Consider the following 26,208-nt stretch of genomic DNA (forward strand, 5'->3'; position numbering starts at 1 on the left):
ATACGAGTAAAAGGAACAATAACACACAAAAAGAAAACACAAAAGGGGAAGAGAGGCTTCGAAAAAAGATGCGTTTTTGTTGAGAGGGGAAGGAGATGGAGGGAGGGTTTTGGGTATTACAAGCCGTAGAGATAGGTGGCATAGATGACAAAAGTGGCGCCGAGCAGAAAGGTGCCGGTGATGGAGAAGTTGAACAGCCAAACACTTAATAAGCTCGACAAAATGATGCTGATACTCGTTGCAAAGCCCTTAAGGATGTTGTCGGCGTACTTGACGACCAGTGCGACGATCAACCCGCCGAACGCCTGGATACCGATCACACACCATGTCAACGTGTTGTAGTTGACAAAGAATCCCTTTTCGGCAATCGTCGTGCCATCCTGCAGCAAGACCACAAAGACCAAGCCCAACAGGACCGAGAAGAATGACATCTGGATGTTGCGAACCCACAATTGGCTCTGTGCATAGTCCTCTTGAAACACGTCATCCACCACAATCACTTTGCCCTCGACGTCTGTATTTGCTGCCTCTTGCTGTGCTGGTTTGGACGGCGCCTTTAAGATCTTTTCAAAGTAAACGCCTGCTAGTCCAGACAAGACACAGGCCATCAACACTGCAAAGAAACCTTGTGCGTTGGATTGATTGCCGAGACTCTCTTCGGTGACCGAGGATGATACGACCTGCGACGACGAGGAAAAGTAGTTGGCAATGCCCGTCAGCGATACCGCATCCTTGGGCACGACGACCAATGCAATTCCGACAGTCAAGAGCGCAAGTGCGGCCCATTTGAGCCGTGTCAAAGGCTTGTGCAAGATCATTACGCTGAAGAACGCCGTCGTGAGGATTTTGAGCTGATATGTCACCTGGAATGTGGCTGCATCAAGATTCGTAGCTGCAACATATTGCAAATTATTCTGGATAGTAGGATTAAGAGCTTATTCAGATCATCCTGTACGCTTCCTTATAGCCCATCTCACCCTTCTTCTCTCCTTTCCCCTCCTCTTTCTCTCTATACATAATATGTACATATATGAACACATACCTGTATCAGATACAGTACTGCAGGGAACGCCAGCTTACTTGATTCTCGCCATTTGACAATCAGTTCGTGATGTAATAACGTAGAAAGTCGAGAGGCTGAGCGTCGATGAGGCGGTGGTACGCCATACAGTACACCGAGACAAACCAGTGTCTTTATAACCTCGCTCATGATGACTGCAGTTGAAGCAAGGTATCGTTCGTCTTCAGGGACACTGGCCCGAGTATACCGCATGACCAGAATCAACGCGCTGTTCTGCACCACTAGGATGAGCAGTGAAAGGTATTTTAGAGGTATTCCTCCAACTAGAGCAACGGCAGCAGCTACTATAAAAGTGGGTATTGTTTCATGATCAGTTTGTGATTTATCTAAAACAGAGGACACCGAGTGACAATTTCGTGGTATACGTAAAGCGAAAAGCAGCTAATGCTGACAATTTACCCATCTTGTATAGGAATGTGTGTATGTGGATAGTATTATATATGAAAGAGAAAGTAAAAGGCTGTTTGAATAGGAAGAGAGTGTGTGTTGTTATAAAAGGACAAGAAAGAAGACGCTGTCTCAGGCTCAGAGTCGGGGAAACAGTGCTGCTGAGCCTTCTTCGAGTCTGTTGTTTTCCCTTTCGCTATTTTTACTTTTTTCGAGGTTACCCAGACATCCTTCAGCCCGCGATGGTTTTTCCTTCTTGCGCCCATATCTAAAACCACAACGTACCTTAGTGGCGTATCCTAAGCAATCTTCCTGGGCTTCTCTAGTGATAATGGTAATCTTCCACGGTTATATGATTTCGCGCTCTCTCTTTCTCTCTCTCTCTCTCTCTCTCTCTCTTTCTCTTTGTCACACAAACCAAGCGGGCATTTCGGATATCACCCCGCAAAATAACCATATACTGATTAGTCTATATGGGGGTGATCTTGATACTTTTACCTAGACCTGATGAAGCAGTTGTTATAGTCTAGGCCACATAGCCGAGACCTCCTTCACAGTCAGGCTTATCATTAGCCCGAGGTGTAAGGTTGACCCGTCTTTGCTTTGATGACCTTCAAATTAAGCAACTATTGTATTGGGGAGATAAGACTAGGAATAGAGTCAAAAACGCGCAAATATGCCATTGGCTTATATGGAGTGTGGAACCTTTAAAGAATGCTTATATCACACCGTTCATCCCAAAACCACCATGCTTATCATACTGAGCACCGCGCGCATATATTATATCTACTTAATTAACGCTTATTTCGTATGCATTTTAAACCACTTGTAACTACGTAGATGTTTGATGATTGTAAAATGTATCGTTAAGAGAACAAAATAAAATTGATGTGATTGGACGAATATCAGTGAATGGCAGTATCATATAACCAGTAACACTTTTCAAGCAGACGGTTTCTTTGAACAGCTTTTAATCACGTTGCTCTATGACTCAACATAGATATGTCTTGCTTACATTATCATTTCCTTTCTCCAGAATTTCTAACGAGTTAACCTGTATATATACAGGCCTTAAGATACAATCTTGCTATCTAAAGAAGATAAGATGAGCAGAACCCGTCGAGAAGTGTTGCTGTTTACTTTCCAAGATTTCAATTGAGGTGCGTTCGTCGTAATAAACCGATGGGCATGATCTAGACGGTTAACATTATCAACACTAAAATGTAGTGATTACAGAAGGTGCAGCAGAAAGAATAGCAACACACCATAGCTACACCGATCATTAAATAATAGAAGTTGCAATGTTGGTGAGTGCTTCCTGATGGCATACGCGCGGCAAGACTTGTGATTTTATTCCTTGAGGTTTTGCGCTAGGTCCTTCCTTCGTGGTTCATAGAAAGGTAACAAAACCAAACGTCAGTTGGTGCTGACAAGAAGATAACATGTGAAGTGCTGCCATGATAGCATTGACACAATATCTTCCCATTCCACATCGCGACACGTACACACACACACACACACACTTGTGTCTTCCGAGCTCGGGCCATTTTGGACCCACAGTAGCTGCTAAACATGATATCGATCAGTTATGCTGATCAAGTGTAACTTGACCTCATTAGTAGATCGACAGAAAACATACAAACAGTGGAGTCAAAGCAACAAAAAATTGGTGGATGGGCTTAGCGCTTGAAGGAGAGAGTTCTTTTGCCACCCCAGCTACCATCAAAACAGGCTGTCATTCGTAAATCAAGGTAGAAAAACGGTATGCCGACCAAGAAAAAGGGCAGACTTGAAAAATTTAGATGTGAGAAGACAAGCGGAATAGCACCAATTCTCAAACTTAGTGACAGTACAGCGAATTGCACGGTAACTAGGTTCTTGTCACTACAAGGCAACCATTTGAAACTTGGTGAGCGAAAATGAAGCGGAGTTAGAACCTCTCATTCACCGAGGATTATAATCGACTTCTGTGCCGAACTCAAGGACACCCTCTCTTTTTTGAACAAGAAAAGTAATCTCATCAGTGTACGTAGTCGAAGCCAAAATGAACCACCATTGTATCTATTTGTTGATGGGTGGATACGTAGATGGATGGATGAATACGATTTGAGATGCAAAGAGAAACAGATCAATTGACAACGATCATCTATGGAACTCATATAGCATGTCAACCGAGGAAGATATCGTAATGGAGACTCAAGAGGTTGAGGTCGCTGCTGAGACCACCCAGGGTCAAATGTCCGTTGAGGAAGCCCTCCAGGAGGTCTTGCGCCGTGCTTTGGTCCACGATGGTCTTGCCCGTGGTTTGAAGCAAGCTGTCAAGGCTTTGGACAGGTAAATTTGGGTTTTCATTTTTTCGGTCCTCAACGAGAGCAACGCAAAAACAAAAAGATAAATCAGGGAGGCTTACCTTGTAATTTCTCTCTTGTTTAGACGCCAGGCCCATTTGGCTGTCTTGAACGAGTCCTGCACTGAAGGCGAATACGTCAAGCTCGTTGAGGCTCTCTGCGCTGAGCACAACATCAACTTGATCAAGGTCTCTGACCCCAAGAAGCTCGGTGAATGGGCTGGTCAGTGCAAGATCGACCGTGACGGTAACGCCCGTAAGGTTGTTGCCTGCTCCTGCGTCGCTGTCACCGACTTTGGAGAAGAGTCCGAGGCCATGAACGTTTTGTTGGACTGTAAGTTTCTCATTTTTCTGGGGGTAATTGTTGGAGAATGGATGGTCACTTTAAACAAGTTCGTTGATATACTTATGACTTTTCTCTTCTTATAGACTTCAAGTCCCGTTAAATTTTGACAAACAAAATTTTCATAATAAACTCTTCGGTCCACTTTGTGCCCTGAAAAAAACTTGTTTCTTGAATGTGTATTTTAATGCTTGGTCACCGTGCTCTTATGGAGAACGCTGATATTGTTGCTGTTGGCGTTGACTGACTGGTAAAACGAAATGACATATATAACGGCAACGAATTGGTAAGAGCTTTACCGATCCATTGAGCGCATGTGAGCATACAGGAGAGGTGAAAACGCATAGTCATGCTCTCCGTTCTCTGTGTCGTAACCATCCAACACTTTGACGGTACAGCATGCTTTTAGTAGGAAGGTAAATTTCGCTTTATTAGCCATCACGTGTGTATACCTTTTGTAAGATATAAAGTCTATCGACACCAAAAGTTGAGAACGCAATACTCCATGGTCATTTGCGTCTTTTTCTTTCAACGGAAAGCAGGACCTTACGTTGATTGTCAACTTCTTTCCCACAGCAATAATCTAAACCACTTATTATCTACGTAAGAGAATCGACCTCTCTCGATACTCGGCTATCACTAATTTAAATATTAAAAGAAAACTACTCGTGCACCGCCCTTTATCTCGAATTCGGTCTCTCACGCATAATTAACATGCCATCCTTGTATTATATTTTCAGAAAACCACACTTGCAACCCATAGTTAGCAAGGGAGGGCCTGCAGGAGAGAACGGTCGTATGAGTTGGAAAAACGAACTTCTCGAAGATAACAGACGAACACTGTAATAGGTGTAGTGGGGCTTCGTGTTATGGCTTTTGTGAGCACGCCGGCTAAGCATCCTTTACCATTGCTAACAAGCACACTTGTTGCAATGAGTATCACCCTGTTGCGGCGCCAGGTCCATTCAAAGCAAAAGCAGAAGGGCACACGCCCCCGTCGAGGCGGATGGAAAGATCTTGAGCACAGCGGAATGGCTTCTTTGTCGCGACAGTAACGGTCTCGCCTTAGTCACTTGGATGACATGATGGATCCCAGTAGAGCACCGATATTGACCAGCATGGAGGTGTCTATACACTACTGGCATACCGAGGATGAACATCATGAGAAGCGGCTACTTACACCAGGATTGCACTCACCCATACTTATTCAACGAGAGCTGGGGAGGCCGAGTACCGAGCAGGGCAAAGATACATATACACAGTGTCTTTTGCCCACCCCTTTCTCTCACTTTCAAGATCCTTTCCACGGCACTTACATACATGTCCTCAATATGCTTTGACAGTACTGAGATCACGGAATAAACAGCTGTGTCGAAACAATATATATTAGTCAACATGTGCAGCATATACAGGTGGAGTTCCTTCAACGCGTTCGCGAATTTTATAAACTTTTCGACAGTCTTACTGTACATGAATTGTTTGGGTGCGAAGGAAAGAAAGAAAGGATGCGTAACCACTTTACAGTCTATTTAACTAGGGTTGACCTTTTCATTCGTTCCGTACCTTCTCCTGCTGCTGATAATGCTATGCTTACAGTGATCCATTACAAGCAAAGTTGAGAATCTTTTTAAATTTATCAGTTATGTTCTCATCATAGAAAGTAAGAGAAACATAACCAATATATAGATGCATCAAACATAAAAAGAGCGCAGACACACTGACTGCAGTAGCTTCGTTTTTAACCAAGGCAAATGATGATAAATAGGAATTAGAGCTATAAAGAATTCAATATTTGCAGCGAAAGTTGGAAATTAGGCATATCGATATAATGCACAATTGCACAGTGCTATAGCGCTTCTACTCGTCTGGAGTGATAACGATAAGTTACATATAATTCGCAAGTCAAACGATATTGATTAATTGACACAAAAATGTGCTGTTTATCATGAAGCAAGTGCCACAATATATTCTGCATGATTCTTTCACGCTTATGTATCATCCTTATACTTTTTTCTACGCGCTTACTACAATGTACCCATTCTTATTTACATTCTTATCGTCACCGTCATTGTAATGTAGCTATGCTCATCTATATGCTACATTTTGCATACACCAACATATGTGCTTATAATGTCTGCGTAAACTGACGTACACTTAAATGTGGTTTAATTAATAAAAACCACGTTTTCCACTCAATTTTGCCGTAAAATAAGCATAAACATAGCTTGCACCTTACGATAATCATCCTACGTGATCAGGACCTGCAAGCTAATTTTACGTATTTCGATCGAATTCAGACTTGGAGAAGATATTATACTCGCTATATAGGTATCGATAGGTCATCTCGTTGGGCTGCATTCTATATGGAAATGTCCCTCTTGTGTGTCTAAGCGTTCAATACTCTAAAAACTGATAAAGCCTGCTCCAGAGGGAGATTTGAAGGATACTAGCAGAACGAGGCAGGGACCGCTAGTAAGTTTATATATTGCATATCATGACAAGCACTGTCGTTGTTTATGTTTAATTTACCATCTATTGTAAATAGCAATCTACTACTATGACAGCGAGGGAGAACACGATCATATTTAAAGGTCCTTGAACTAGCTCACTACCGTGATCTTATTGTAGAAACCACATCGATTTCCCGAAATAAAAATTACACAAGGTACATATCAATAAAAATATAAAAGCAAGAAGTTTAAACTTGACACTCATATATTCGGTCGCGTCTCAGATCATCTAGCAGGCACCACGACTTAGCACTGATCCACCACAGGTAAAGAACCCACCATCCAGTATCCCATTGCACGTCATATGAAAACTCTTTGGCGAACACCAGAAATTATAAGCGATATCCATGGTGCTGAGCATAAACTGCCGCACTTTAATGTGTACAATTCGCCAACATAAACCTTCTTTTTCCAGTGCTAGAAACGCGTGGAATTTAATGTAGAATTTCTCAAAGGATGGCTAGAAGCAAGCCCGTGACATCAAACTCATGCTTGGATATTGCCATTACACTGAAAGATCGTGTCAAACGAGAAAACACTGGATATCTTCGTTGTTACTCGTTGTTAGATGTTGTAAGGTATACGTTTGGCCAGCCGCACCTGCTGCCCAGCATCTTCGGATGTAGCATCAGACTACAGTAATAAAAATCTGTATACATCCTCTCCTCGTGAAATATACATGTATAATACTACTAGAAAATCACTTTGTGATGCGCTAAATTTGATTTTCTAACTACTAATTCGTTTGTTAGCTTCCTGGTTGTCATGATGATGACAAACTATGACACAATGACTTTTCACTGTCTGAGGTATATACAGTATCATTGCGTTCAATACATAGACGCGAAATGTCAAACTATGTGATATAATTGATCATGTTAGGCACATAAACAGCGTGGTTTGCAACTCTCCTATCATGCAAAATGAAAGAAACAAGCCGAATTCATGGAGCGATACGCATTATAAAAACAGATGATCAGTGAGAAAAAGGTGCTGGTAGCACGACCATGTAGACACGGCCAGCTTTTTGTTCTCATGAATGCTACACAAGTTACAGCGTTTCTGGCGCGTACGATCATTTGCCTCTTCTCCCTCGGTTTCGCTTAGATATACTCACTTGATAGTGTCCCCATCCTTTCTGTAAACCACTCTATTTTTTCCTTGTTACCACATAATTCAAAATTAAAACACGATCAACATTATTTAACGATCATTGTTTCAACAAACATTTTTTATTCAGAAATGCTGTCTACAGCCACTTTAGATGAGACCGATCTAATACCACGCCGAGAAAAAAAAGAAACAATGGTTAGTAACCTATTGATGCACTACGTATCTCTCCATAAAGTCGCTTGGATAGTTCCAATTTACCTTGTTGGCGACATCCAAAGCATCAACATCAGCGGTCAAACGGACGTAAGCCTTCTTCTTACCGTCGGGTCTATTAACAATTATAAAATGGATCGTTGAGTATTTCGTATGTTCAGAAAACGTTCTATATATCGAAGGCGAGAGTTATCGTTATTATTCTTATATTTACCTGATGAGGGTGTTGACCTTCAAAGCCTCAACATCATAGAGACGCTTGACAGCGTCCTTGATCTGGTGCTTGTTGGCCTTGACATCGACGATGAAGGTCAAGGTGTTGTGCTCCTCAATCTTCTTCATGGCGGTCTCGGTGTTCAAGGGGTTGCGAACGACACGGTATTGGTCCATGCGGGGCAAGTGGGGGACGGACTTGCGAGCATACTTGGGCTTGCGAGCAAGACGGAGGGTCTTGGGCAAGTGGAAGTGGGTGGAGGTGCGAACCTTGCGAACCGACTTGCCGTGGACGCCCTTCAAAGCGGCCTTCTTGGCAGCAGCAGCCTTATCCTTGGGGGCTATACAAATTGAACGCATATAAACACGTTAATTAGTTTCGATTCGTTCGAGCATTAGGCAGGACACCCTCTCCCTCCATTCCCGAATGGAGTAGTGAATGTCTGATAATTTTTTTCACATTCATCCATCCATCCATCCTATCCCCATCCGCTTTTCATCCATCCATTTTAATTTTCGTTCTCATCCATATCGACGTGTATCGATCCGTTCGTTTCCCTTTGTCTATATTGCTCTTTAAGTATTCTACTCACAAGCTTTAGGGGCCATTGTTAATGAAAAGAGGGAGTTTCCAAGTCTGCAAACCACACACTTCGATTTCGACGCCCTTCGGAGTTTCCCTATTTGGAACAAATTCGACACTCACTGTTGTTGCCGCAGCTTGTTGCTTTTATGTGTGTTGGTCAGCTTGCCTGTCGTCGCGACTATCATTCTTGGTTACTTTTCACATAGAAAAACAAAGAAGATACTGTAGATGAAACTGCAGCGAAAGTAGTTTATAGTAGGGTGCTGCCACAAATCAAGCCTGCGGCCAGCACACTTCTCAGGTAGTACACGCATTTTCAAACAAGCGCTGTCGACGTTGTGGCGTTGTTCTTGATTATCCTAGCTCTTTAACTTCTGGTTTTCGTTGTAATTCTTGCTATTGCAGCTATCGATAATCATTATAAGATTAGTAATAATAGTGTTTAGGCGATTTTTTGTAGTGATTAACAATAAAAGTGGTGCATTCATGCACCCAATGTTAAATGTGTCACACAAATGGATCAGTGGCAGCACGCAAACCAATTAGCGCCATGTAGGTGTCAGTTACCATGGCATCCCGTAAAGCACCACTGGTTTCGGTACATCACAGGAGGGCGGTAGTTTTTTATGTCCATGGAGGAGAGTAGAATTGACCACATTTTTGTCCGGCATAAAGATTTCCCCCTCTTGACCAACGCGGTCACGCAGCATTTTGTTGCATTGGGCAACGTGTATGGCAAGTCTCTTTCTCTCTCTCTCTCTCTCTTGTCCCAAGTGCAATGGATTTTAGGGTATCCAACGGCTCCAATACCCGCAAACATTCGCCGCAGGGTCACCCGCCAACGCACACCCTCGCTTCTCGTTCACCTCCATTAATAGCTCGGTAAATTTGCCTTCCTCTTCTCAAACCATTTTTCGTTACCATTTTTTAGAAATGAGAAAAAAATATTAAAAACTGGGTGATTTCTAGGACGCCGAACGAGTCGCTTGAAAATCTGCCTGGCTCCATGGATCAACAACCACTTCGTCGAGCACGAGCCGACACCATGCCGAATCCCTCATTTCCATACGCGTATCTCAATTTGAACGTTCCAACTGCAGAATCGACGCGGCATCGCTCGGGATCAGTGACGTCCATGTTTGGCTATGACGCTTCGCCGACGGATGATAGTGCTAGCAGCACTGTCGCAAGCACTCTCGCTTCCTTGGGGCTCGACGATGAAAATACCCACCAGGCGCCGCCGCCGTCGGCGGCGTCCCATCATAGCAGTACGCAAGCAGAACAACAGGAAGAAATTGTGAAACAACAACGTAATCGTGCCTATACCGTCGCTGCAGCAGCTCTTCCTCAACAACAACAGCATCAGCATCAGCAGCAGCATCAGCAAATGAGTCGACTAGGAGGATTAGCACCTTTTACACCTTTCTCGCCACAGACCCGCAGTAGTGTAATGCAACGCCCGCGTGCTATAAGTCTAGGAATGGTGGATGGGGGAATTGATCAGCCCCAATCATCGGCATCACTTCTTGGCAACAACACGTACGGCCAAATGTATTCTTCCGGCCCTACTCGGTACAATCCACATCAACAAGCTGCTGCCATGATGCTTCCAACAACAGCAGCAGCAGCATTGGCTGGTGGTGAGCGAACGTTACGTAATTCACGTAGTAGTGGAAACCTGATGGATTTGAATAACGACGTGTTGTTCCATCATCATCATCGGGGCTTTAGCCGGATGACTTCTCAGAGCCAGCTAGGAGAACTGCCGGAACTGGCAGCAGCCAAAGTAAGAAAAAAAAATGCTTCCGAGAAGTTGTTGATACGACGAGCAATGAAATGCTAAAATCTTTCCAATCTTGAAGGAATTCTATTCACGAGGCAACAATTTGATGGAAGCGACAACGTCGTCATCAACACAAAACTTTGATGCATCTCCTCCATCTGCACCGGCACAGATACCCTCACGAGCACTTTGGCTGGGCAATATCAATCCATCCGTGAGTGTGCCGGACCTGGTCAAGTTCTTTTCCGACTACGGCCGCGTAGAAAGCGCTCGCATCTTGTCAGACAAGGAGTGCGCGTTTGTGAACTTTACCGAGGTGGACTCGGCCATTGATGCCAAGACCGATCTTGAGGGCCGTCTGGGCAGCACATTGGCGGGCACACCTGTTCGTGTGGGCTATGGTAAGGCTGATGTGAACGTCGCGATGGCATTGACCAGTGAGGCTGGTCCAAACGCACAAGGTCCCACGCGTGCACTATGTAAGTTTGTCACCATTTGGCTCCTGTTGCCATTATTGCCTAGTAAACCTGGGAGAGATGACTCAGCTATTGTCGTTGTTGTTATTTTAGGGGTCGGTAATATCCCGGCAAATATGAATCCGGCCATTCTCCGCACCATCTTCCAACCATTTGGCTCCATCGACTCGGTCCGTGTCCTGTCTCACAAGAACTGTGGATTTGTTAACTTTGAGCATCAAGAAGATGCTGTGCGTGCGCGCAAGTCGCTGCAAAACAAGGAGATTTTGGGGCCTGGTACTGGTATGGTGCGCATCGGGTTTGCCAAGGCACCGTCGGCGAATGAGGAAAATGACGACATGGACATGTCATCGTCGACCCAACAACAGCAAAACAACCAGCAACAGCAGCAACAGCAACAGCAAAGCCAACAGCAGCAACAACAAAACAAGCGGGCGCTGTCGCTGGAAAGCTACCAAGCAACACAGTGGGCCACAGCCATGATGATGACGCGTATGATTATGAATGCCTCGGGCGAGCAGCAAACCACACAGCCTGATTTGCACACTGCCATCATCGCTGAACGCAAGTTTATCATGCAGCAGCTAGGCTGTGAGTCCCCCGAGGAGACGCAAGGGGACCATCTACCATTGAGCTATAGCTCAGTTATACCGGGAGTCCCAGAGATGGCTGGCTCCGAGCGCAAGTTGGACCCCCTACGCCTGCGTGAGATGCGCAAGCGTCTAGATGTGGGCCCAGTGTCAGTAGAAGAAGCCGAAGCCTTTGCGACAGAATGCAAGGATGAGATTGTCGAGCTGTGCAGCGGTAAGTTGTGATGGTTTTCGTGTGCGTGGGTATGTTGTGTTCTTTGTCCAACGTGAGTGAAAAGTCCCGTGACGTACTAAATTCTTTTTTGGGGGCGATGGCCAAATCTTATCTAGATTACATTGGTAATACTGTGGTCCAGAGAATATTCGAGAATTGCAGCGACCAAACAAAGCAAACCTTACTGGAACGCATTGCCCCTCATCTGGCTTCGATCGGTGTCCACAAGAATGGTACCTGGGCCGCACAAAAGATCATTGACCATGCCACCACGCCCTCGCAGATCCAATTGATTCGCGAAAACCTGACTTCCTATGTACCGCTGCTGCTGCTGGACCAGTTTGGCAACTACGTCGTCCAGTGCTGTCTAAACATGGGGTCCGCCCACAATCGCTTCATTTTCGATGCCATCGTCGAGAAGTGCTGGGAGATTGGCCAGGGCCGGTTTGGAGCACGTGCCGTTCGCGCCATTCTTGAAAACCCGTCCGTGACCAAGGAGCAGCAGATGTACGTGGCTGCAGCAATTGTCCAGAATGCCGTGCTGCTGGCGACCGATGCCAATGGGACTCTTCTTTTGATCTGGTATCTAGACGCCGCTGACTTGCAGGGCCGGTTCCGTGTCCTGTGTCCCCGCCTGCTCCCATACCTCGGCAAACTGTGCACACACAAGCTGGGATCCATGATTGCGCTCAAGATCATTCACCAGCAGCAAGAGTCCGATGCACGCAATCTCTTGCTGAAGGCCATTTTCAATGACGGTAATGTTCTGGACGATGTGCTTCGAGACCAGGTCCACGGTGTCACGCTCGTGCAAAAGATCTTGGGTATGGCCGATCTTGAGAAACGCGACCACTACGCACAGCAAGTGAAGGATGCACTGACGCGCCGCTTGAAGGTTCAGCATGTCCAGAGCTACAAAAAGCTGTTTGACCAACTGGACGAGATGGACCCGTGCACAGAAACAGCGATTTCGTCACCGGCAGTAACGACAGGCTTGGATCCAGTGGTGGCAAATGACAGTGGCAACAGCAATGACAGTGCAAGCTGGATGCAAAACCCACAGACGGTTGCAATGATGGCAAACATGTACGCTGCTGCCATGACTGCGGCCACGACGTTGCAACAACAAGAACAGCCTCCCAAAGTCAACACGGTCGACCTTGCTCAATTCGACAGCTTGCTCAAGACGTTGCTTAAGCAGCAAGAAAAGCAACAAGGAGAGGGGAGTCCACAAGGAGAGCAAGTGCAGGAATCGCTTGAGTCGCAGAACGAAAAAGAGGTTTAAATGTTACAGTATATAGAAAAATTTGGTTTTTTTAATGGTTTTTTTTTCACGCTTTATTTCCAAACACACATTTCACACTCACCCACTCACTCACGCTCACTCAATCACAGTATATACACCCACATACACACAACCGTCCATAGCGCATCTTTTGTAAATAATTAATCTCTTTTTTAAGAAAGAAAAAGGCACATTAAAAACATTGTTCATGTTGAAGAAAGGTTTATAAGAATAACTACAGTGCTAAAAGGAAACTTTTTGAAAAGAATATATAAAAAGATATGCGGATGCTACTAACGGGAAATGCGCGAATGTTGAATATGACATAGAATAGAGACGAAGAGGGGAGGCCGGCTATTGCTAACTTTTTGTGGATGCGTGGGTGAGTGGTAGTATTACGACGATGAGGATAAAATTGTGGCTTTTTCAGTAGGAATGGATGTTGTATGGAAGAAAACAAAGGGGTTACTTAGTACAGCATGCGGGTCTTGATGTTTGCACGGGTTGAGGTGATGGCATGATACAACTGCTCGAGGTTCTCCTGTGAGACACCAGCGATATCAGCCATGACATAGGCAATATCGCCCTTGGAATCCGAATACTGCTTCTCGACGTTGTGGTTGCCAAAGATCTCGTTGATCTCTCTGAGGACACCAGGGATGTTCTGGTGAATATACAAGACACGGACGGCGTTTTCGCCTTCGCTGATGGCACGCAAGTCGATCTCCGGGAAGTTGACGGCGCCAATGGAGCCACCTTCGTTAATAAACTTGATCAAGGCGGATGAGACCTCGACACCGATCATGCGTTGAGCTTCCTCGGTCGAGCCACCGATGTGCGGAGTCAAGATCAAGTTTGGTGATTTCAAGAGTTCGGGGTAGTCGGTGAAGTGGGGACCGTTGCCAGCAGGTTCCTTGGGGTACACGTCGACGGCGGCGCCGGCCAAGTGGCCTGCCTGCAAAGCCTTGGCCAATGCGGGCAGGTGGACGACGGTGCCGCGTGCATTGTTGAGCAAGTACGAGCCCTTCTTCATGTAGCCCATGATTTCCCGCTCGCCGATCATGTTCTTGGTTTCCTCCAGCTCGGGCACGTGCAGCGACACAAAGTCAGAGATCGAAAGGAGCTTCTCCAGAGTATCCACCTGCTTGGCAGTGCCCAAAGGCATGATCTGCAGCACATCGTAAAAGTACACAGTCATACCCATCGACTCAGCCAGCACAGACAGTTGTGCACCAATGTGACCATAGCCAACAATGCCGAGGACCTTGCCACGGATCTCAAAGCAGTTCTTCGAGACCTTGTTCCACACACCCTGGTGCATCTCCAAGTTGCGGTCGCCCAGTTGACGTGCCAGTGTGATGATCTCGCCTATGACCAGTTCGGCCACAGAGCGCGAGTTGCTGAAGGGCGAGTTGAATACAGAGATCTAAACGCACAACGTTTGGGCGGATATATGCACGTCAGTTCTCTTTACTTTTGTTGCCACCCTGTATATCTTTGACGCCCGACGCACATTCACGTTTAAACAAATAAAAGGCTTGAGCTGATACTTACGCCCTTCTTGGCAGCAGTCTGCAGGTCTACCTGGTTGGTACCGATACAGAAACAGCCAATGGCCAACAAGTTGTGTGCCTCGTCTAGAACGGCCTTGGTCAGCTTGGTCTTGGAACGAATGCCAATGACGTGGACATCGCGGATCTTTTGAATAAGCTCATCGCCCACCAAAGCCTTGGAATAAGTTTCCACCTGCATATGTGACTATCGGTCAGCATGCAGCTCCTTATCTCTTGTTTATCCGGGTCTCCAACCAGAAACTTTGCGGGTGTTTGATTTTTTTTTCTCTTACCTGGTAACCTTGTTTCCGGAAAGCCTTTACAGCAGTTTCGTTGACATTTTCCAATAGAAGGATTTTGACTTCAGCCGTGTCAAAGGGGCGGAGGACCTTGGCCTTGGGCTGGCTGAAGGAAGAGCGACGTACGGTTTGTTCGCCGTTCACAGTAGGAGTGGCAGTAGTGGCAGTAGTGTCGTTGGCCATCGGGGTAGATAAGGAAGAAGAAGAAGAAGAGAGTAAAGAAACGAAAATGGATGGGGTTTCTGGTTCGTGTTTCTCTTTTCTCTTTTTTCGAAATAAATAAGATCAGCAAGCTGATCGGAGTAGGGAACAGACAAAGTGAGCAATGTAAGAGATGAATCATTGCCCAGTGTGTGACTATCGATTGATGATAAGATTTGCTGAATATAATCTCCTCTGCACCGAAAATGGTCCTTGTGTCACGCGTCCAAAAACAACTGCTCATTGGATAAGCAAATGACGTTTGCTCACGTACGCAGTCCCCATAACAACAATTAATAAGCATCCAGTAGATGCCTCTCTTGCTGATTGAAAATGCTCGGCTCTGTTATATATATATAGCAGATTACTACACTGTGCATTCAATCGATCAAGAGGAAATCATGGGTGGTGGACTACAGAATTCTATCCAGTATACATAGCGTTCCGAGGATTCAAACCGCTTCTGTTGCCTTGGTCTGCAGAGAATGCCGATGATACCTTTTGAAACCCAAGTATCTTGAGTTTGGCGGTTGGTCATTTTGATCGTCCAGATTTTTAGATGTCTTTGTCTACTATATATTGAAATAAGTTGGAAAAGAAACTTGCCACTGTGTCACTTTTATTGGTAACCCGCCGGATAATTTTTATCAAAGGCAATCAATTGGGCAACTACGAGCTGCAGCGCTGTCGTCATTGCAGCCGGAAGATGACACAGCAGCTCACTTGCTAAGTTATCAACTTTCGCTCCACCTGTCAAAGCCTCAACATCTGAGAATCTTAGTGGATCTTAAGCATGTGTTTCTATTTATGATCAATAAATAGAGTTTATCGATTATTGATGCGCAGTAGAACTGTAGTAGCCGTGAGTAGATGCAGCTCTGCAAAAATAAGTGACCACTGCTCAGGTGTTTCCAGAATATATGACATGCTAGAATATTCATTGATGCGCGCCGGTGATTTAAAAACAGAGGACGACGCACGGAGCATTCGCGAGGGACAGCATGAAAGTCCTTGCCTGTAAAGGTCATGTCTTTTCTAAAAGAGGTTTCACCCTGTAAAGGATAAATTTTTTATGGTAATCCATTTTTCTACTAGTGTGAATATGGATGTCTTTACACAAGTAGCACATACATCGTAGCTGTATCAATGATAACACTTTTGTTTCTTCATTGGCCTGCTTTTTTTCCGCTTCCTAGTGGCAATATCGCATTGCTAAGAAGGAGTGTGTTTGCAAGGAGTACTCCGTTCACCAGGCAATCAGCGCCAAACTTAGCAAGTTTTATTTTACAACAGTTGAGCTGATTCCTCATGGGCTGAGTACCGAGCCCAAAGTTGTTCCCGCACTGCGTGTTTTCTTAAAAAACAATGAATAAGTTAGGGCTTCAGCCCAACCTTTCTGGAACCACCGTTAGAATTGGCCTCGAGCTACCTATTCTGGGTCCTATGGCCCGACCTCCCGCCTCAGTCGCCTACTAGCCAGCCACACAAGTGGTAGGGCATTCATGTCAAGGACTGTTTCTGTTTCAATCGTACCTTGGCTCGCTTTCGGCGTTTGACACCTGCACCGCGCCAGGCTAGAGGTCGCTTGATTGCCGCTCTTGCTTTGATTATACTGACCGAGGCACAAGTTCCATCGATCCACATTTTCTTTCGACCAGCTAATAGTTCAACCACGATTCCCCAAAGTCGTTCCTCTTTATCCTTCTGTAGCACCCATCTTTTACTATAGACCCTTTAGCGATGGACTCGCTCTCGCCGACGTCAGCACCAAGACTTTTCGAGGCCACAATCGAGCAATACTCACCGCCCTTCCTCCTACATATCCTCGAGCACCGGCTTCGGCTTGAAGCAGTTTTGGCAAACATCGCTCTCACATCATGCTCCCACAATCCTCTGACGCACTTTCCACAGAAAGCTTTTTAGCTATGAGCGCCTGAACCAATGGATGCCACAACTTTTCGACAGTGTCTGTCAATCTATGTAACGAACCTCAATCTGATCAACTTTATATGGAAGTTGCCCTATCAAACAACAAGTCTGGCGCGGCGCTGCCGAACGTTTTCTCGATGAATCGCATACACTGACTTAAAATCATATATCCGTACTACACTTACGCGACTCAAGATCAAAGGCTTGCCCAAATCTTTAATTGCTTGCACATACCCAGCCATTTGGCGCGCACACCGACTTGTTGTCTTTCAGCAGTAGCGTTTCTGGCCCAATGCCGTTATTGCTACTACTAATTTATCACTGAATAAGATAGAAGCTGAACACGTAGCATCCATGTATACCTCACCCCACAGATTCTCTCTTATTCCGATTTGTTTATGTATGGAGCCAGTCATCCTCGATCCTAGATATATATTTTTTCGTTCACAAAACAAAAAAACAGTTGAGCTTATTATGTAAACCTTGTAACTATCCCTCTCAGACCTTTTTCGGTTTTCGCGATATTACGTATTCATTATAGCTCCAGATACTTTGGTCCTTGTATTGAATAGGTTCCTCGTATCTGCCTTTACTTTTATGTGCGGCGTGTGTAAGTGCGTGAGACTGTAGTCTGAGTACCCATAGCCATGGAATCCAAGGCGTTGCCATGCCTAATACTAATTTGGATTTGGCTGCTATATCAGAAAAGTCAGATTATTGCTACGATAAGCACTGCTTTAAATATGGTTACTAAGCAAAATCCGTTGCTGGCTCCTGAATTTTCGCTACTGGGATGAGAATGAGGTTGCTATAAAAGCCTGTTAGGGTTGCTAAAAAAAATAAGTTCATTGAATCCATTGCTATATTGTAGATCAACTTAAGATCATATTGCTAAGAAAATTGAGTATAAATAAGTAGGTTACTATTTCATAGCCTTTCGTGTAGCAATAACTTACTTCATAAAAAGGATACATATATTCAGGCGTACTATTAAAGCTGGATGTGTGACTTTATCTGGTAAACATTTATATGAGTTATGGTGTAGCAATTCTGTGGAACACTTAGTAGGTACTACTCTGCTATAGATGTTCATCAATATTCTTACTTGTTTATCTCACCACTTGTGTAAGTTACTGTTATCCATAAACAGTATATAACCCGTAGACCCTCGCGGCAATCACTTTCGTTGACAATCGTTCGTATTTTTTTCCCACTGCAATACAGATATGTGTAGATTAGTTACTCGTTGTGGTAAGATCCCTACAGCAGTTGTTAGTAAGGCGACATTACATACATACAAAGAAAGAAATGAAGTGGGGCACATCAGTTGAACACCCCGGTCGTGGAACCAGTATTCTCATGACTGTACAATAATTAAGATCAAAACTTTATGAAAACTTTTGCTTTCTAGTGATTTTCAAAGAAGAATGATGATGGGAAGATAAAAAGGGGAAACAACAAGTAAAAGAAAAACTGTCTATATGGTGTCAAATTGGGCATCAAAAAGCATAGAAACCGATTCGCCAAAATGGGTCCTTCGAATAGCTTCTGAAAAAATAGGGGCCACGTCGTATACTTTGATCTTGGGGCTGTCGCGCAAGTGTTCGTGCTGGGGGATCGTGTTGCTGACAATCAACTGATCAATACAGCTGTCTTCGATATTACGGGCGGCATTGCCAGACAAGATGGCGTGACAGACAAGCGCGTAGATTTTACGAGCACCGTTTTCACGTAACATCCGTGCTGCTCGAGTGATAGTATAGCTTGTGTCGGTGACATCATCGACAATGATGATGTCTTTACCTCGGACATCGCCTACCAGCATAAGGTCGCGTTTGTTGGTTGATACTTGTCGGCGCTCTTTGTGTACCAATGCAAAGTCCATACGCAATTTCTCGGCAATTGCTGTTGCTCTAGTGGAATACATATAATACGAATGTCAATTTCAGTCTCTTTACGCCCTCCGCCACTTCTCTTCCCCACCCCCTTAAACTGCATCAGAAAGTGGCGTTATTACCGTTTAGCACCACCGGCGTCGGGCGATACAATGACTGCATCCTGATAATTCGGGATTTGATGACGGATATAATTAATCATCAGCGGCGAGCTGACGAGATTATCAACTGGACAATCGAAAAAGCCTTGAAATTGAGGGTCATGCATCTCCATGGTGATGATATGATCGGCGCCTGCACAGGTCAGTAAGTCGGCTACCAGTGTTCCAGACCGTGCGACCCATTGACGATATTGCGACGAATTACCAGCGCCACCACTGCTGTTGTTATTCTCCAACGATACTTTAGCGAGCTTGTTCATAAGCTGACGGGACACGTCGTCCGTTGATGCTGTTGTTGCAGTGTTGAGTTTATCGTTACGAGGCGTAGCAGGAGGCAAGCTTGCAAGAGGAGCGCCTGACGAAGCCTTGTACGGCACGTCAGGCTGACGGCTATAAGGGAAATGAGGCAAAACGGCTGTAATGCGCTTGGCCGATGCAACTTTGCAGGCATTGATCATGATTAAGAGTTCAAACAAATTGTCATTGACGGTACCACAGCCGGACTGAATAATATAAACGTCTTGTTCTCGAACAGATTCGCGCATTTCAACACTGGTCTCATTGTTGCTGAACTTGGCCAGCTTGCTTTTGCCGGAAGAAATGCCGAGCCGATTGCACACGGCTGCTGTCAGCTCTGGGTATGACGAGCCACCAAATACGACGAGGTTTTTCATAGGGTCCGTATGCTTTACAGTTTATAGAAAGTGTGTGGCTGTAAAAGAGGCAGAAAAAGAAAGAGAGTAGGGTGTGTGTGTGTGTGTGTGTGTGATATGTCATGAATATTTTTTTTTTGCCTCTTTATGCGGTGTTTCGACCCCACCCGATTACATTTAAGATCTCCGAAAGTAAATTGAGATGTGCACACTGCAGTAATGCCCAAGGCAATGTCACTAAACTTAACAGTAAGCCTCGTAGTGCGGCCAGGGATCAGAACTCTTTCATTTGGAAACCAGTTTTGGGTCAGTCTATACGCTTTAAAAAGCGCAACGCTTGATCGTGCCATATTCCATATACGAGTGCATGAGTGCAAGCGACTCATACATCCAAGTGGGTAGGAATTATAGCAATGGTATTCTTTTTCTTTTTTCCAATATGAAAGCAAAACAACCCAAGCAATTGACGTTTGCTCATGATATAGTAGAGACTTGAAAATTGTTACTGAAAAAAAGAGAAATTGCAACTATTTGTAGTTTGACTGAATTAAAGTGACAGCCTCCAAGTTCAACAGCTTGAGTTTGCTTTATTATTTCTTGTACGCGCCGCTTTCTCTCTTCCGTAGCCTACTTTCGCTGAGCCAGGAGATATCGAATTTAGCGAAACATGCATCCTTGCTTGATTTGTTGTTTTGCTTGGAATAAGATACCAACCGTTATCTTTCTCGATCGGTTCGAAAACTATGTACCAACGTTGCAGTTTCTTCAAGATATTGTGCTATTACCAGGATTAACCAACATCTTAAGAATTCACAAAGTATACGGATATCTACTATTGGGATACTCACCTCCTACAACGATAGAGCAACAATAAAGGAGCGGTAGACGAGTCTTCTCCACGGTAAACGGCACATTGGTGGTATGCTTGACATATTGTTACATTAAAAACTACAGACAATCACTTTTGGATTGTAATTATTTTGAAATTATTACAAGGTATATCAAGCGGACTGAAGGAGCGTACTAGTCATTATGTATGCCAGTATCGCAGCGCTTGGGTGCCACAAAAGTCTGCACAGCCGAAAACCTTGTTTATCTTTCCCTTGTGGCTAATTTTTCCTTTGACCTCGGCAGAATATAAACATTACCAATGTCATTGGAACCACTGGGTGTCAAGATAAAGTTAAGTTTGACGTTCGGCTGCTTTTGAGGTAACTTGTCCATGGCTCGTAACGACTTGGCCATCGACAAATGGCATTCGAGACTATGTGTGCTAGTCATATATTCGTTCCTATTATGATGGTAGCGCTGCGTTATTATCTGGTTTGTTACTTTGGAACACGTTTACGTGGTACCAGTCTTCGTGTTGCACTATCGTCAACGCTCCTGGTTACCATGGTAAGGCAAGGGTAGCCTTCAATTAGAGCTATCTGCCGAGCACACAACCAAACGGCGATACACTGTAATTCGTGAAACTGTATTCTCAATAATGATTAGCGTCTCCAAATCTCTTCAACTATCTCGGATGAATATTGGTGAGATAGATATACCGCAAAGCAGGCAACTATAAAATCTGATTTAAGAGTTGCTGTTGTTGATGTTGTCATTATAAGATGGTCCACGACATACTTTGGAGGTATGTCGCCCAGAAACGTATTAGTCACTAGACGTTGGACGTAGTGAAGATTTCGTTGGTAATACTGGAGATGAAAGTTCCCGCAATCACTTTTGTTTGTTGTTGCTACTCGAAATATCTGAAACATGTACAGTAAAACCATCGGCCCGCTTTCGCGAATCAACTAATGCTGGTTTGAATAGCATTGAACAAATCATGCATCAGGGAACTGTTCTTCAAAGTTAAGATATGTAGTGCGTAACGAATTCCTGGTGTTAACGGAAGATCAATAGGTTGCTTAAATGACAACCATCGTTCCTTCTGTTATAGCAATCCGTAAGTACAAACCCTTCGTCGCTACGGATAACCAAATGATTCCGCGACGAAGCTGTGCTATGTCATAGTCAGACGTAGAGGACCATTCCTCCTCTAATTAGTTTTAGAAAGCCATAAGACGTAGCCAAATCTAGTCATTCTGCATAATTTTAGGTACAAGAGATGGTCATGTATATACCATGACATCTAAGACCGGGTATGCAGCGAGCCATACTGGCGTGAGGTTGTGTTGTTTGAGCACTAAAAGACGCTGAATTTCTCAGAGAACTATCAGGCTGATTCGGGTTCCTTTGCTCTAGTCTCTAGCCTGAGTAGTCAGCTGCCTGATAGTAAATGAGTATATTGCAATTTGCATATATTACGGATTGCTCCTGTCGACGTTGGACTTGCTTATTCGCTGTTGGTAACGACTGTCTTGATAGCGTTTCTGCTTCATTATTATAATGAAAAGCGACAGTAAGCTACAAAGTATGCTGTTGCGATCCTAGGTGTCTATATAGCATATGGCGGTCATCTCGCTTGGTAGGGGCTGCAGAGGTAGCAATGCTCATTGTGCAGCTTGTTATGTATGATGAGCTCGATCATTTTTTACGTGAATGAAAGGCGAGTGATGATTTGATGACCATAATTGATGGTGTAGTTTAGTTTGTTTTCGTGATTGTTGAAATGTGTGTACTCGCTCTACATACACTGAGGAAGATATTGTTTCTGTATATTGACTACTCGTTAGTTAAGAAGTGTAAAGTGGATAGGAATGAGGGAAGATTCAATATAGTATTAATGCAAGTCAATCCCGCCGCGGAGGTTACCTACGAAACGTATACTACACACTACGAGATATCTATGGCGTTCAAAAGCCACTTCTTTAGCCTAACTTTGATATTCCCCCAGTATAAGGCACTGTCATCTCGTATAATCCTGCCCTCGTTATCCGCCTTGGACAAGTATCACACAATGGTTGTTTATTAGCAAGCCGCTGGATGCATCACCAATCATTCTGTCAGCTTTGTTTATTCTCAATGCGCAATGACAGCATTTGTGTTGGCGATTATATTGAAGCACAAGTCTACAAGTATGAAAAGAGGAGGAGATATGCTTATTTCCCAATGTCTTGCAACTGTCGGCTGATAATGGAGAATTACTGCAAATACGTCTTTTTCTATGATCGCCATTCACAAACTCCAGCTGAACCTAAATGCCATTTGGCATTAGAATGTATCGAAATGGTGACAACGTGAAAATGGCCTAATATATAGTTTTGGGAACCGCCTAAAGGAAATTGTGTCAGTAGAAGAGCTAGCATAGTAGCAGGAGCTAGTAAATGCTGCAAGCCTCTACATGTATAGATAGCAAGAAGAGTAACCATCGCGAGCGACTGAAGAAAGTCGAATCTTTTTAGCTTAAGGGAAAACGGTGATACTTTGTTTAAACAGCAAAGGACAAATAGTAATATTTATCGTATCGTATTATCTATGATGAATCCACAGTTGATTGCGACGAGTTGGACAAGATGTACAAATGTGTAGCATTTGGTCTCCTATCCTTTTTCTTAGAACAGAACCTACTGCTTCTAGTAGGCTTAATCTGTTATTAAAAATTTAGTGTTGCTGTAGTGGTATAGCGACTGTAAACAGTGAGTTCGAAAACTGCATGTATATATATAGCTAAGCAACATCTAAGACGCGTCATCTTTCATCAGAAGCAGCTAAATCACTCTCATGTTTACACTATTTGATCGTCATCATCTCGTCACGGCAAAGCAGTGTTTGAGTATTTACCACATGTACTTCAGTCGGCCAATAAGAAACCAGTAGTATCAAAGAAGGCTCTAACGAATGGAAATGAACCGGGTAGCGGATCATGCAGAAGCTTCTGCACTAGCAATCACTATTACAGTTGCGGCTATACGCATTTGTAAGCAATTACTTAAAGTTAGAGGCAGCAGAATTTCACGCATCTTCTGTCCATGCTTAACAAGATAAACAATGTGCTCTAGCAGAAAAACGAAGATGCATTGTGGATTTTTTTAATGTGCAATGCGCTTGACGCTAAATCAAGGGCGCGCCACCCCTTCTAGTATTCGTGAAATTGCAAAAGGTTGCCAATGACGGGTGATGACCGGATCGCTTGATGATGACTGTTGGTCTAACGCCACACAAAGAAGTAAACTGTAAAATCATGCAGAGAACCGCATTGTTTGTTTGTGACACAGAGAGTACTAATGATAGCAATCAGGAGGTGGACTCTTCCTTTGCGTATAATTGATGAGGGGTACTCGTAGCATCACAATGCAAAGGGGGCAGAGCAGAGAAACAGGGCGCGCACATACACGCTTTTTGCAGGTTTCTCTCCCTTTCTTTTCCGCTCTTTTTCTTGACCCTTTATATATATTATAGTACACTACTCTAATGAGTCCCCGCCCAGAGTATGAGCCTGATGAAAACGAACCTGATGAGAACGAGCCTGATGAGGACGAAGGTGGACATCACAGTATAAATAAAGGGTCACCATCGCCTACCCCCACCGGCAATAAAAATCATCACCATGATACGGCAACGAGTTCACCAACTGATACAAGCGGCAATACACTTCCTTCATCATCCAACAACAATAACACTGTACCTACCTCAACCATTGGGCCGTTGACGGTCGCCCTGGTCGTGATTCTCGTCGTCATCACTTGCTGCATCTTACACTGTGCTCGTATACGAAAGCGTCTGAACGATCAACAACGTACACAAACCATTAACGGCTGGACCTCGTTTTTGTCACAATTTAAGAAACAGGCGAACAATGAAGACCAAACAATAATCGCGCGAGACGTGGAAGAAGGCACGGTAGCAGCACCTGGAGCAGCGGTATCCAGTGCAGGAACAATAGAAAAAGAAGGCAATAGCAGCAGCACTCGACGAAAACCGGTGAAAAAACGCGACTATTATGACCGTGCCTTCCAGTATCGAATGAGCAAACCGCCGCCCTTACCACCCTATGAAACGGACAACGAAGCAAACCAGCGAGGAAATAGCAATAGTAGCAACAATGACGAAAGACAGCCATCCATAGTGTTCTCGCCAGGTTGGCTGTTTGCATTCAGTGATAAACAAAACGAGAGGGAAAGTAAAATTAGCCAGAAGCATCTTATCAAAGAAGGCGAAAAGACCGAGGACGGTGCTGCGTCAACGCCCCTGTCACCCCCTGAGCCCGTTCACCATCATGCCACCACCGCCGCCAACTCTGATCGGCTTTGCCCCCACCAAGTTACTGTGGATAAGGATCCAACACCTGCATCACCTGAGCCATCATTACAAAAGCCTCACCAAAAATTCTCTTCAGAAGCATAGTAGTTGCGTTATTCTAAATAGTATATATTGTTTTATTAATATTAAATCATGTACCAATGCGACCTCAACTGATATCGGATGTGGCTGGGCTCGATATGCAAAAATGTTTCGTATAGGCAAGCTCGTCTTAAGCTTTGCTCCCCCCGATCGGTCTTTTTTCCTTCTTTCAATGTCGCTATACCATGAGGAATTTATGAAAGCAGCACTCGACGTTGCTCAAGAAGCCTATGATAATCTGGAAGTACCCGTTGGCTGCGTATTTGTAAAGAACAATGAGACGATAATTGCTCGAGGGCGGAATCGACCCAACGAAACCTTTAACGTAAATTCCCACCAACATTAAAGACATGAGAGACAATAACGAATCTGTCCATTCACCAATTTGCCGCTTTTTTCCAAAAATAATAAACAAACAAATCAACGGGCGATGATGGTACATATTATAGGCCACACGACACGCAGAAATTGAAGCAATTGACGATATTTTAAAAGAGAATGATGTATCAATTTTCCTAAATACGGATCTCTACGTTACTGTCGAACCGTGTGTCATGTGTGCCGCTGCTCTACGTCAAATTGGAATCCGCCATGTTTACTTTGGCTGTGGAAACGACAAGTTTGGTGGCAATGGATCCGTATTCGATATCAACTCAGAGTAATTAATCCATTTCATCAAATAACTGATATTGAAGGTGTACTAAGGTTTGCTTTTTGGTTTTGGTTTTTTGCTCGCTTTGCTTTTGCGGACAATAGTCCTCGTCTCGAAAGTCCAACATCCAAACCTTATCCATCCGAAGGTGGCTATTTTCGAAATGAAGCCATTTTACTTTTACGGAAATTCTATGTTCGAGAAAACGACCATGGTAACTTTAAATTCCTAGTGTATCATAGCAGCATTCTCGGGAACTGAGAAAACTGACCATATATGCATACTAGCACCAGCACCTAAAAAGAAGGCCGCACGCATGTTAAAAACCGACATACCCAAAGACAATTGATAAAGGAATAAAAAGAAATCAATCTATTACAAAGTAGACTATCATTTACAAATGTCGTTCTGATGAGTAATAGGGTAGAGAATGAG

The 26,208-nt window shown here is 44.2% G+C and overlaps 8 protein-coding genes across 8 annotated transcripts; 4 read left to right on the forward strand and 4 right to left on the reverse strand.

Annotated features, from left to right (window-relative positions):
- Positions 1 to 12: 12 nt before the first annotated feature.
- BDB00DRAFT_498063 (UDP-galactose transporter) lies at positions 13 to 1,388 on the reverse strand. Its single transcript, XM_053117601.1, has 2 exons — positions 1,043 to 1,388; positions 13 to 914 (listed from the first exon to the last, which is right to left on the reverse strand). Exons 1-2 carry the CDS (start codon positions 1,271 to 1,273, stop codon positions 117 to 119), a joined length of 1,029 nt encoding a protein of 342 aa, XP_052984353.1. The 5' UTR covers positions 1,274 to 1,388; the 3' UTR covers positions 13 to 116.
- Positions 1,389 to 3,142: 1,754 nt separating this feature from the next.
- On the forward strand, positions 3,143 to 4,307 carry BDB00DRAFT_498190 (50S ribosomal protein L30e-like protein). Its single transcript, XM_053117602.1, has 4 exons — positions 3,143 to 3,230; positions 3,319 to 3,802; positions 3,902 to 4,149; positions 4,245 to 4,307. Exons 2-4 carry the CDS (start codon positions 3,633 to 3,635, stop codon positions 4,259 to 4,261), a joined length of 435 nt encoding a protein of 144 aa, XP_052984354.1. The 5' UTR covers positions 3,143 to 3,230; positions 3,319 to 3,632; the 3' UTR covers positions 4,262 to 4,307.
- Positions 4,308 to 7,659: 3,352 nt separating this feature from the next.
- BDB00DRAFT_801102 (ribosomal protein L23/L15e core domain-containing protein) lies at positions 7,660 to 8,843 on the reverse strand. Its single transcript, XM_053121829.1, has 4 exons — positions 8,801 to 8,843; positions 8,209 to 8,548; positions 8,040 to 8,109; positions 7,660 to 7,943 (listed from the first exon to the last, which is right to left on the reverse strand). The coding sequence occupies exons 1-4, from the start codon at positions 8,814 to 8,816 to the stop codon at positions 7,929 to 7,931; spliced, it is 441 nt and encodes a 146-aa protein (XP_052984355.1). The 5' UTR covers positions 8,817 to 8,843; the 3' UTR covers positions 7,660 to 7,928.
- A 1,812-nt stretch (positions 8,844 to 10,655) lies between these two features.
- On the forward strand, positions 10,656 to 13,353 carry BDB00DRAFT_801109 (armadillo-type protein). The gene is made up of 2 exons (XM_053121830.1): positions 10,656 to 11,856; positions 11,973 to 13,353. Exons 1-2 carry the CDS (start codon positions 10,683 to 10,685, stop codon positions 13,139 to 13,141), a joined length of 2,343 nt encoding a protein of 780 aa, XP_052984356.1. The 5' UTR covers positions 10,656 to 10,682; the 3' UTR covers positions 13,142 to 13,353.
- Positions 13,354 to 15,234, reverse strand: BDB00DRAFT_801110 (uncharacterized protein). The gene is made up of 3 exons (XM_053121831.1): positions 14,988 to 15,234; positions 14,696 to 14,887; positions 13,354 to 14,567 (listed from the first exon to the last, which is right to left on the reverse strand). The coding sequence occupies exons 1-3, from the start codon at positions 15,174 to 15,176 to the stop codon at positions 13,611 to 13,613; spliced, it is 1,338 nt and encodes a 445-aa protein (XP_052984357.1). The 5' UTR covers positions 15,177 to 15,234; the 3' UTR covers positions 13,354 to 13,610.
- Positions 15,235 to 18,231: 2,997 nt separating this feature from the next.
- Positions 18,232 to 19,961, reverse strand: BDB00DRAFT_498483 (phosphoribosyltransferase-like protein). The gene is made up of 3 exons (XM_053117604.1): positions 19,141 to 19,961; positions 18,422 to 19,036; positions 18,232 to 18,336 (listed from the first exon to the last, which is right to left on the reverse strand). Exons 1-2 carry the CDS (start codon positions 19,851 to 19,853, stop codon positions 18,601 to 18,603), a joined length of 1,149 nt encoding a protein of 382 aa, XP_052984358.1. The 5' UTR covers positions 19,854 to 19,961; the 3' UTR covers positions 18,232 to 18,336; positions 18,422 to 18,600.
- A 4,230-nt stretch (positions 19,962 to 24,191) lies between these two features.
- On the forward strand, positions 24,192 to 25,124 carry BDB00DRAFT_867748 (uncharacterized protein; the record flags this gene model as incomplete). The annotated part of the gene is made up of 1 exon (XM_053126379.1): positions 24,192 to 25,124. One exon carries the CDS (start codon positions 24,192 to 24,194, stop codon positions 25,122 to 25,124), a length of 933 nt encoding a protein of 310 aa, XP_052984359.1.
- A 21-nt stretch (positions 25,125 to 25,145) lies between these two features.
- On the forward strand, positions 25,146 to 26,156 carry BDB00DRAFT_801119 (cytidine deaminase-like protein). The gene is made up of 4 exons (XM_053121832.1): positions 25,146 to 25,446; positions 25,571 to 25,779; positions 25,878 to 25,987; positions 26,061 to 26,156. The coding sequence occupies exons 1-4, from the start codon at positions 25,228 to 25,230 to the stop codon at positions 26,120 to 26,122; spliced, it is 600 nt and encodes a 199-aa protein (XP_052984360.1). The 5' UTR covers positions 25,146 to 25,227; the 3' UTR covers positions 26,123 to 26,156.
- Positions 26,157 to 26,208: the final 52 nt, after the last annotated feature.

The sequence above is a fragment of the Zychaea mexicana genome (genome assembly GCF_025766255.1).
Source record: "Zychaea mexicana strain RSA 1403 chromosome Unknown BDB00scaffold_6, whole genome shotgun sequence".
NCBI classification, from domain to species: domain Eukaryota; kingdom Fungi; phylum Mucoromycota; class Mucoromycetes; order Mucorales; family Lichtheimiaceae; genus Zychaea; species Zychaea mexicana.

Excerpts from the sequence above, each read along its gene's own strand:
- BDB00DRAFT_498063 (XM_053117601.1), bottom strand. The coding sequence starts at position 1,273 with ATGCGGTATACTCGGGCCAGTGTCCCTGAAGACGAACGATACCTTGCT. Across the intron at positions 915-1,042 it reads CAGTACTGTATCTGATACAG|AATAATTTGCAATATGTTGC; the intron begins GTATGTGTTCAT and ends CCTACTATCCAG.
- BDB00DRAFT_801102 (XM_053121829.1), bottom strand. Across the intron at positions 8,110-8,208 it reads AAGGTCAACACCCTCATCAG|ACCCGACGGTAAGAAGAAGG; the intron begins GTAAATATAAGA and ends AATTGTTAATAG.
- BDB00DRAFT_801110 (XM_053121831.1), bottom strand. The coding sequence starts at position 15,176 with ATGGCCAACGACACTACTGCCACTACTGCCACTCCTACTGTGAACGGC. Across the intron at positions 14,888-14,987 it reads TCCGGAAACAAGGTTACCAG|GTGGAAACTTATTCCAAGGC; the intron begins GTAAGAGAAAAA and ends TCACATATGCAG. Across the intron at positions 14,568-14,695 it reads AGACTGCTGCCAAGAAGGGC|ATCTCTGTATTCAACTCGCC; the intron begins GTAAGTATCAGC and ends TTGTGCGTTTAG.
- BDB00DRAFT_801119 (XM_053121832.1), top strand. The coding sequence starts at position 25,228 with ATGTTTCGTATAGGCAAGCTCGTCTTAAGCTTTGCTCCCCCCGATCGG. Across the intron at positions 25,780-25,877 it reads GTATTCGATATCAACTCAGA|TCCTCGTCTCGAAAGTCCAA; the intron begins GTAATTAATCCA and ends TGCGGACAATAG. Across the intron at positions 25,988-26,060 it reads TGTTCGAGAAAACGACCATG|CACCAGCACCTAAAAAGAAG; the intron begins GTAACTTTAAAT and ends TATGCATACTAG.
- BDB00DRAFT_498483 (XM_053117604.1), bottom strand. The coding sequence starts at position 19,853 with ATGAAAAACCTCGTCGTATTTGGTGGCTCGTCATACCCAGAGCTGACA. Across the intron at positions 19,037-19,140 it reads GACGCCGGTGGTGCTAAACG|AGCAACAGCAATTGCCGAGA; the intron begins GTAATAACGCCA and ends GTATTCCACTAG.
- BDB00DRAFT_498190 (XM_053117602.1), top strand. The coding sequence starts at position 3,633 with ATGTCAACCGAGGAAGATATCGTAATGGAGACTCAAGAGGTTGAGGTC. Across the intron at positions 3,803-3,901 it reads GCTGTCAAGGCTTTGGACAG|ACGCCAGGCCCATTTGGCTG; the intron begins GTAAATTTGGGT and ends TCTCTTGTTTAG.
- BDB00DRAFT_801109 (XM_053121830.1), top strand. The coding sequence starts at position 10,683 with ATGGAAGCGACAACGTCGTCATCAACACAAAACTTTGATGCATCTCCT. Across the intron at positions 11,857-11,972 it reads GATTGTCGAGCTGTGCAGCG|ATTACATTGGTAATACTGTG; the intron begins GTAAGTTGTGAT and ends AATCTTATCTAG.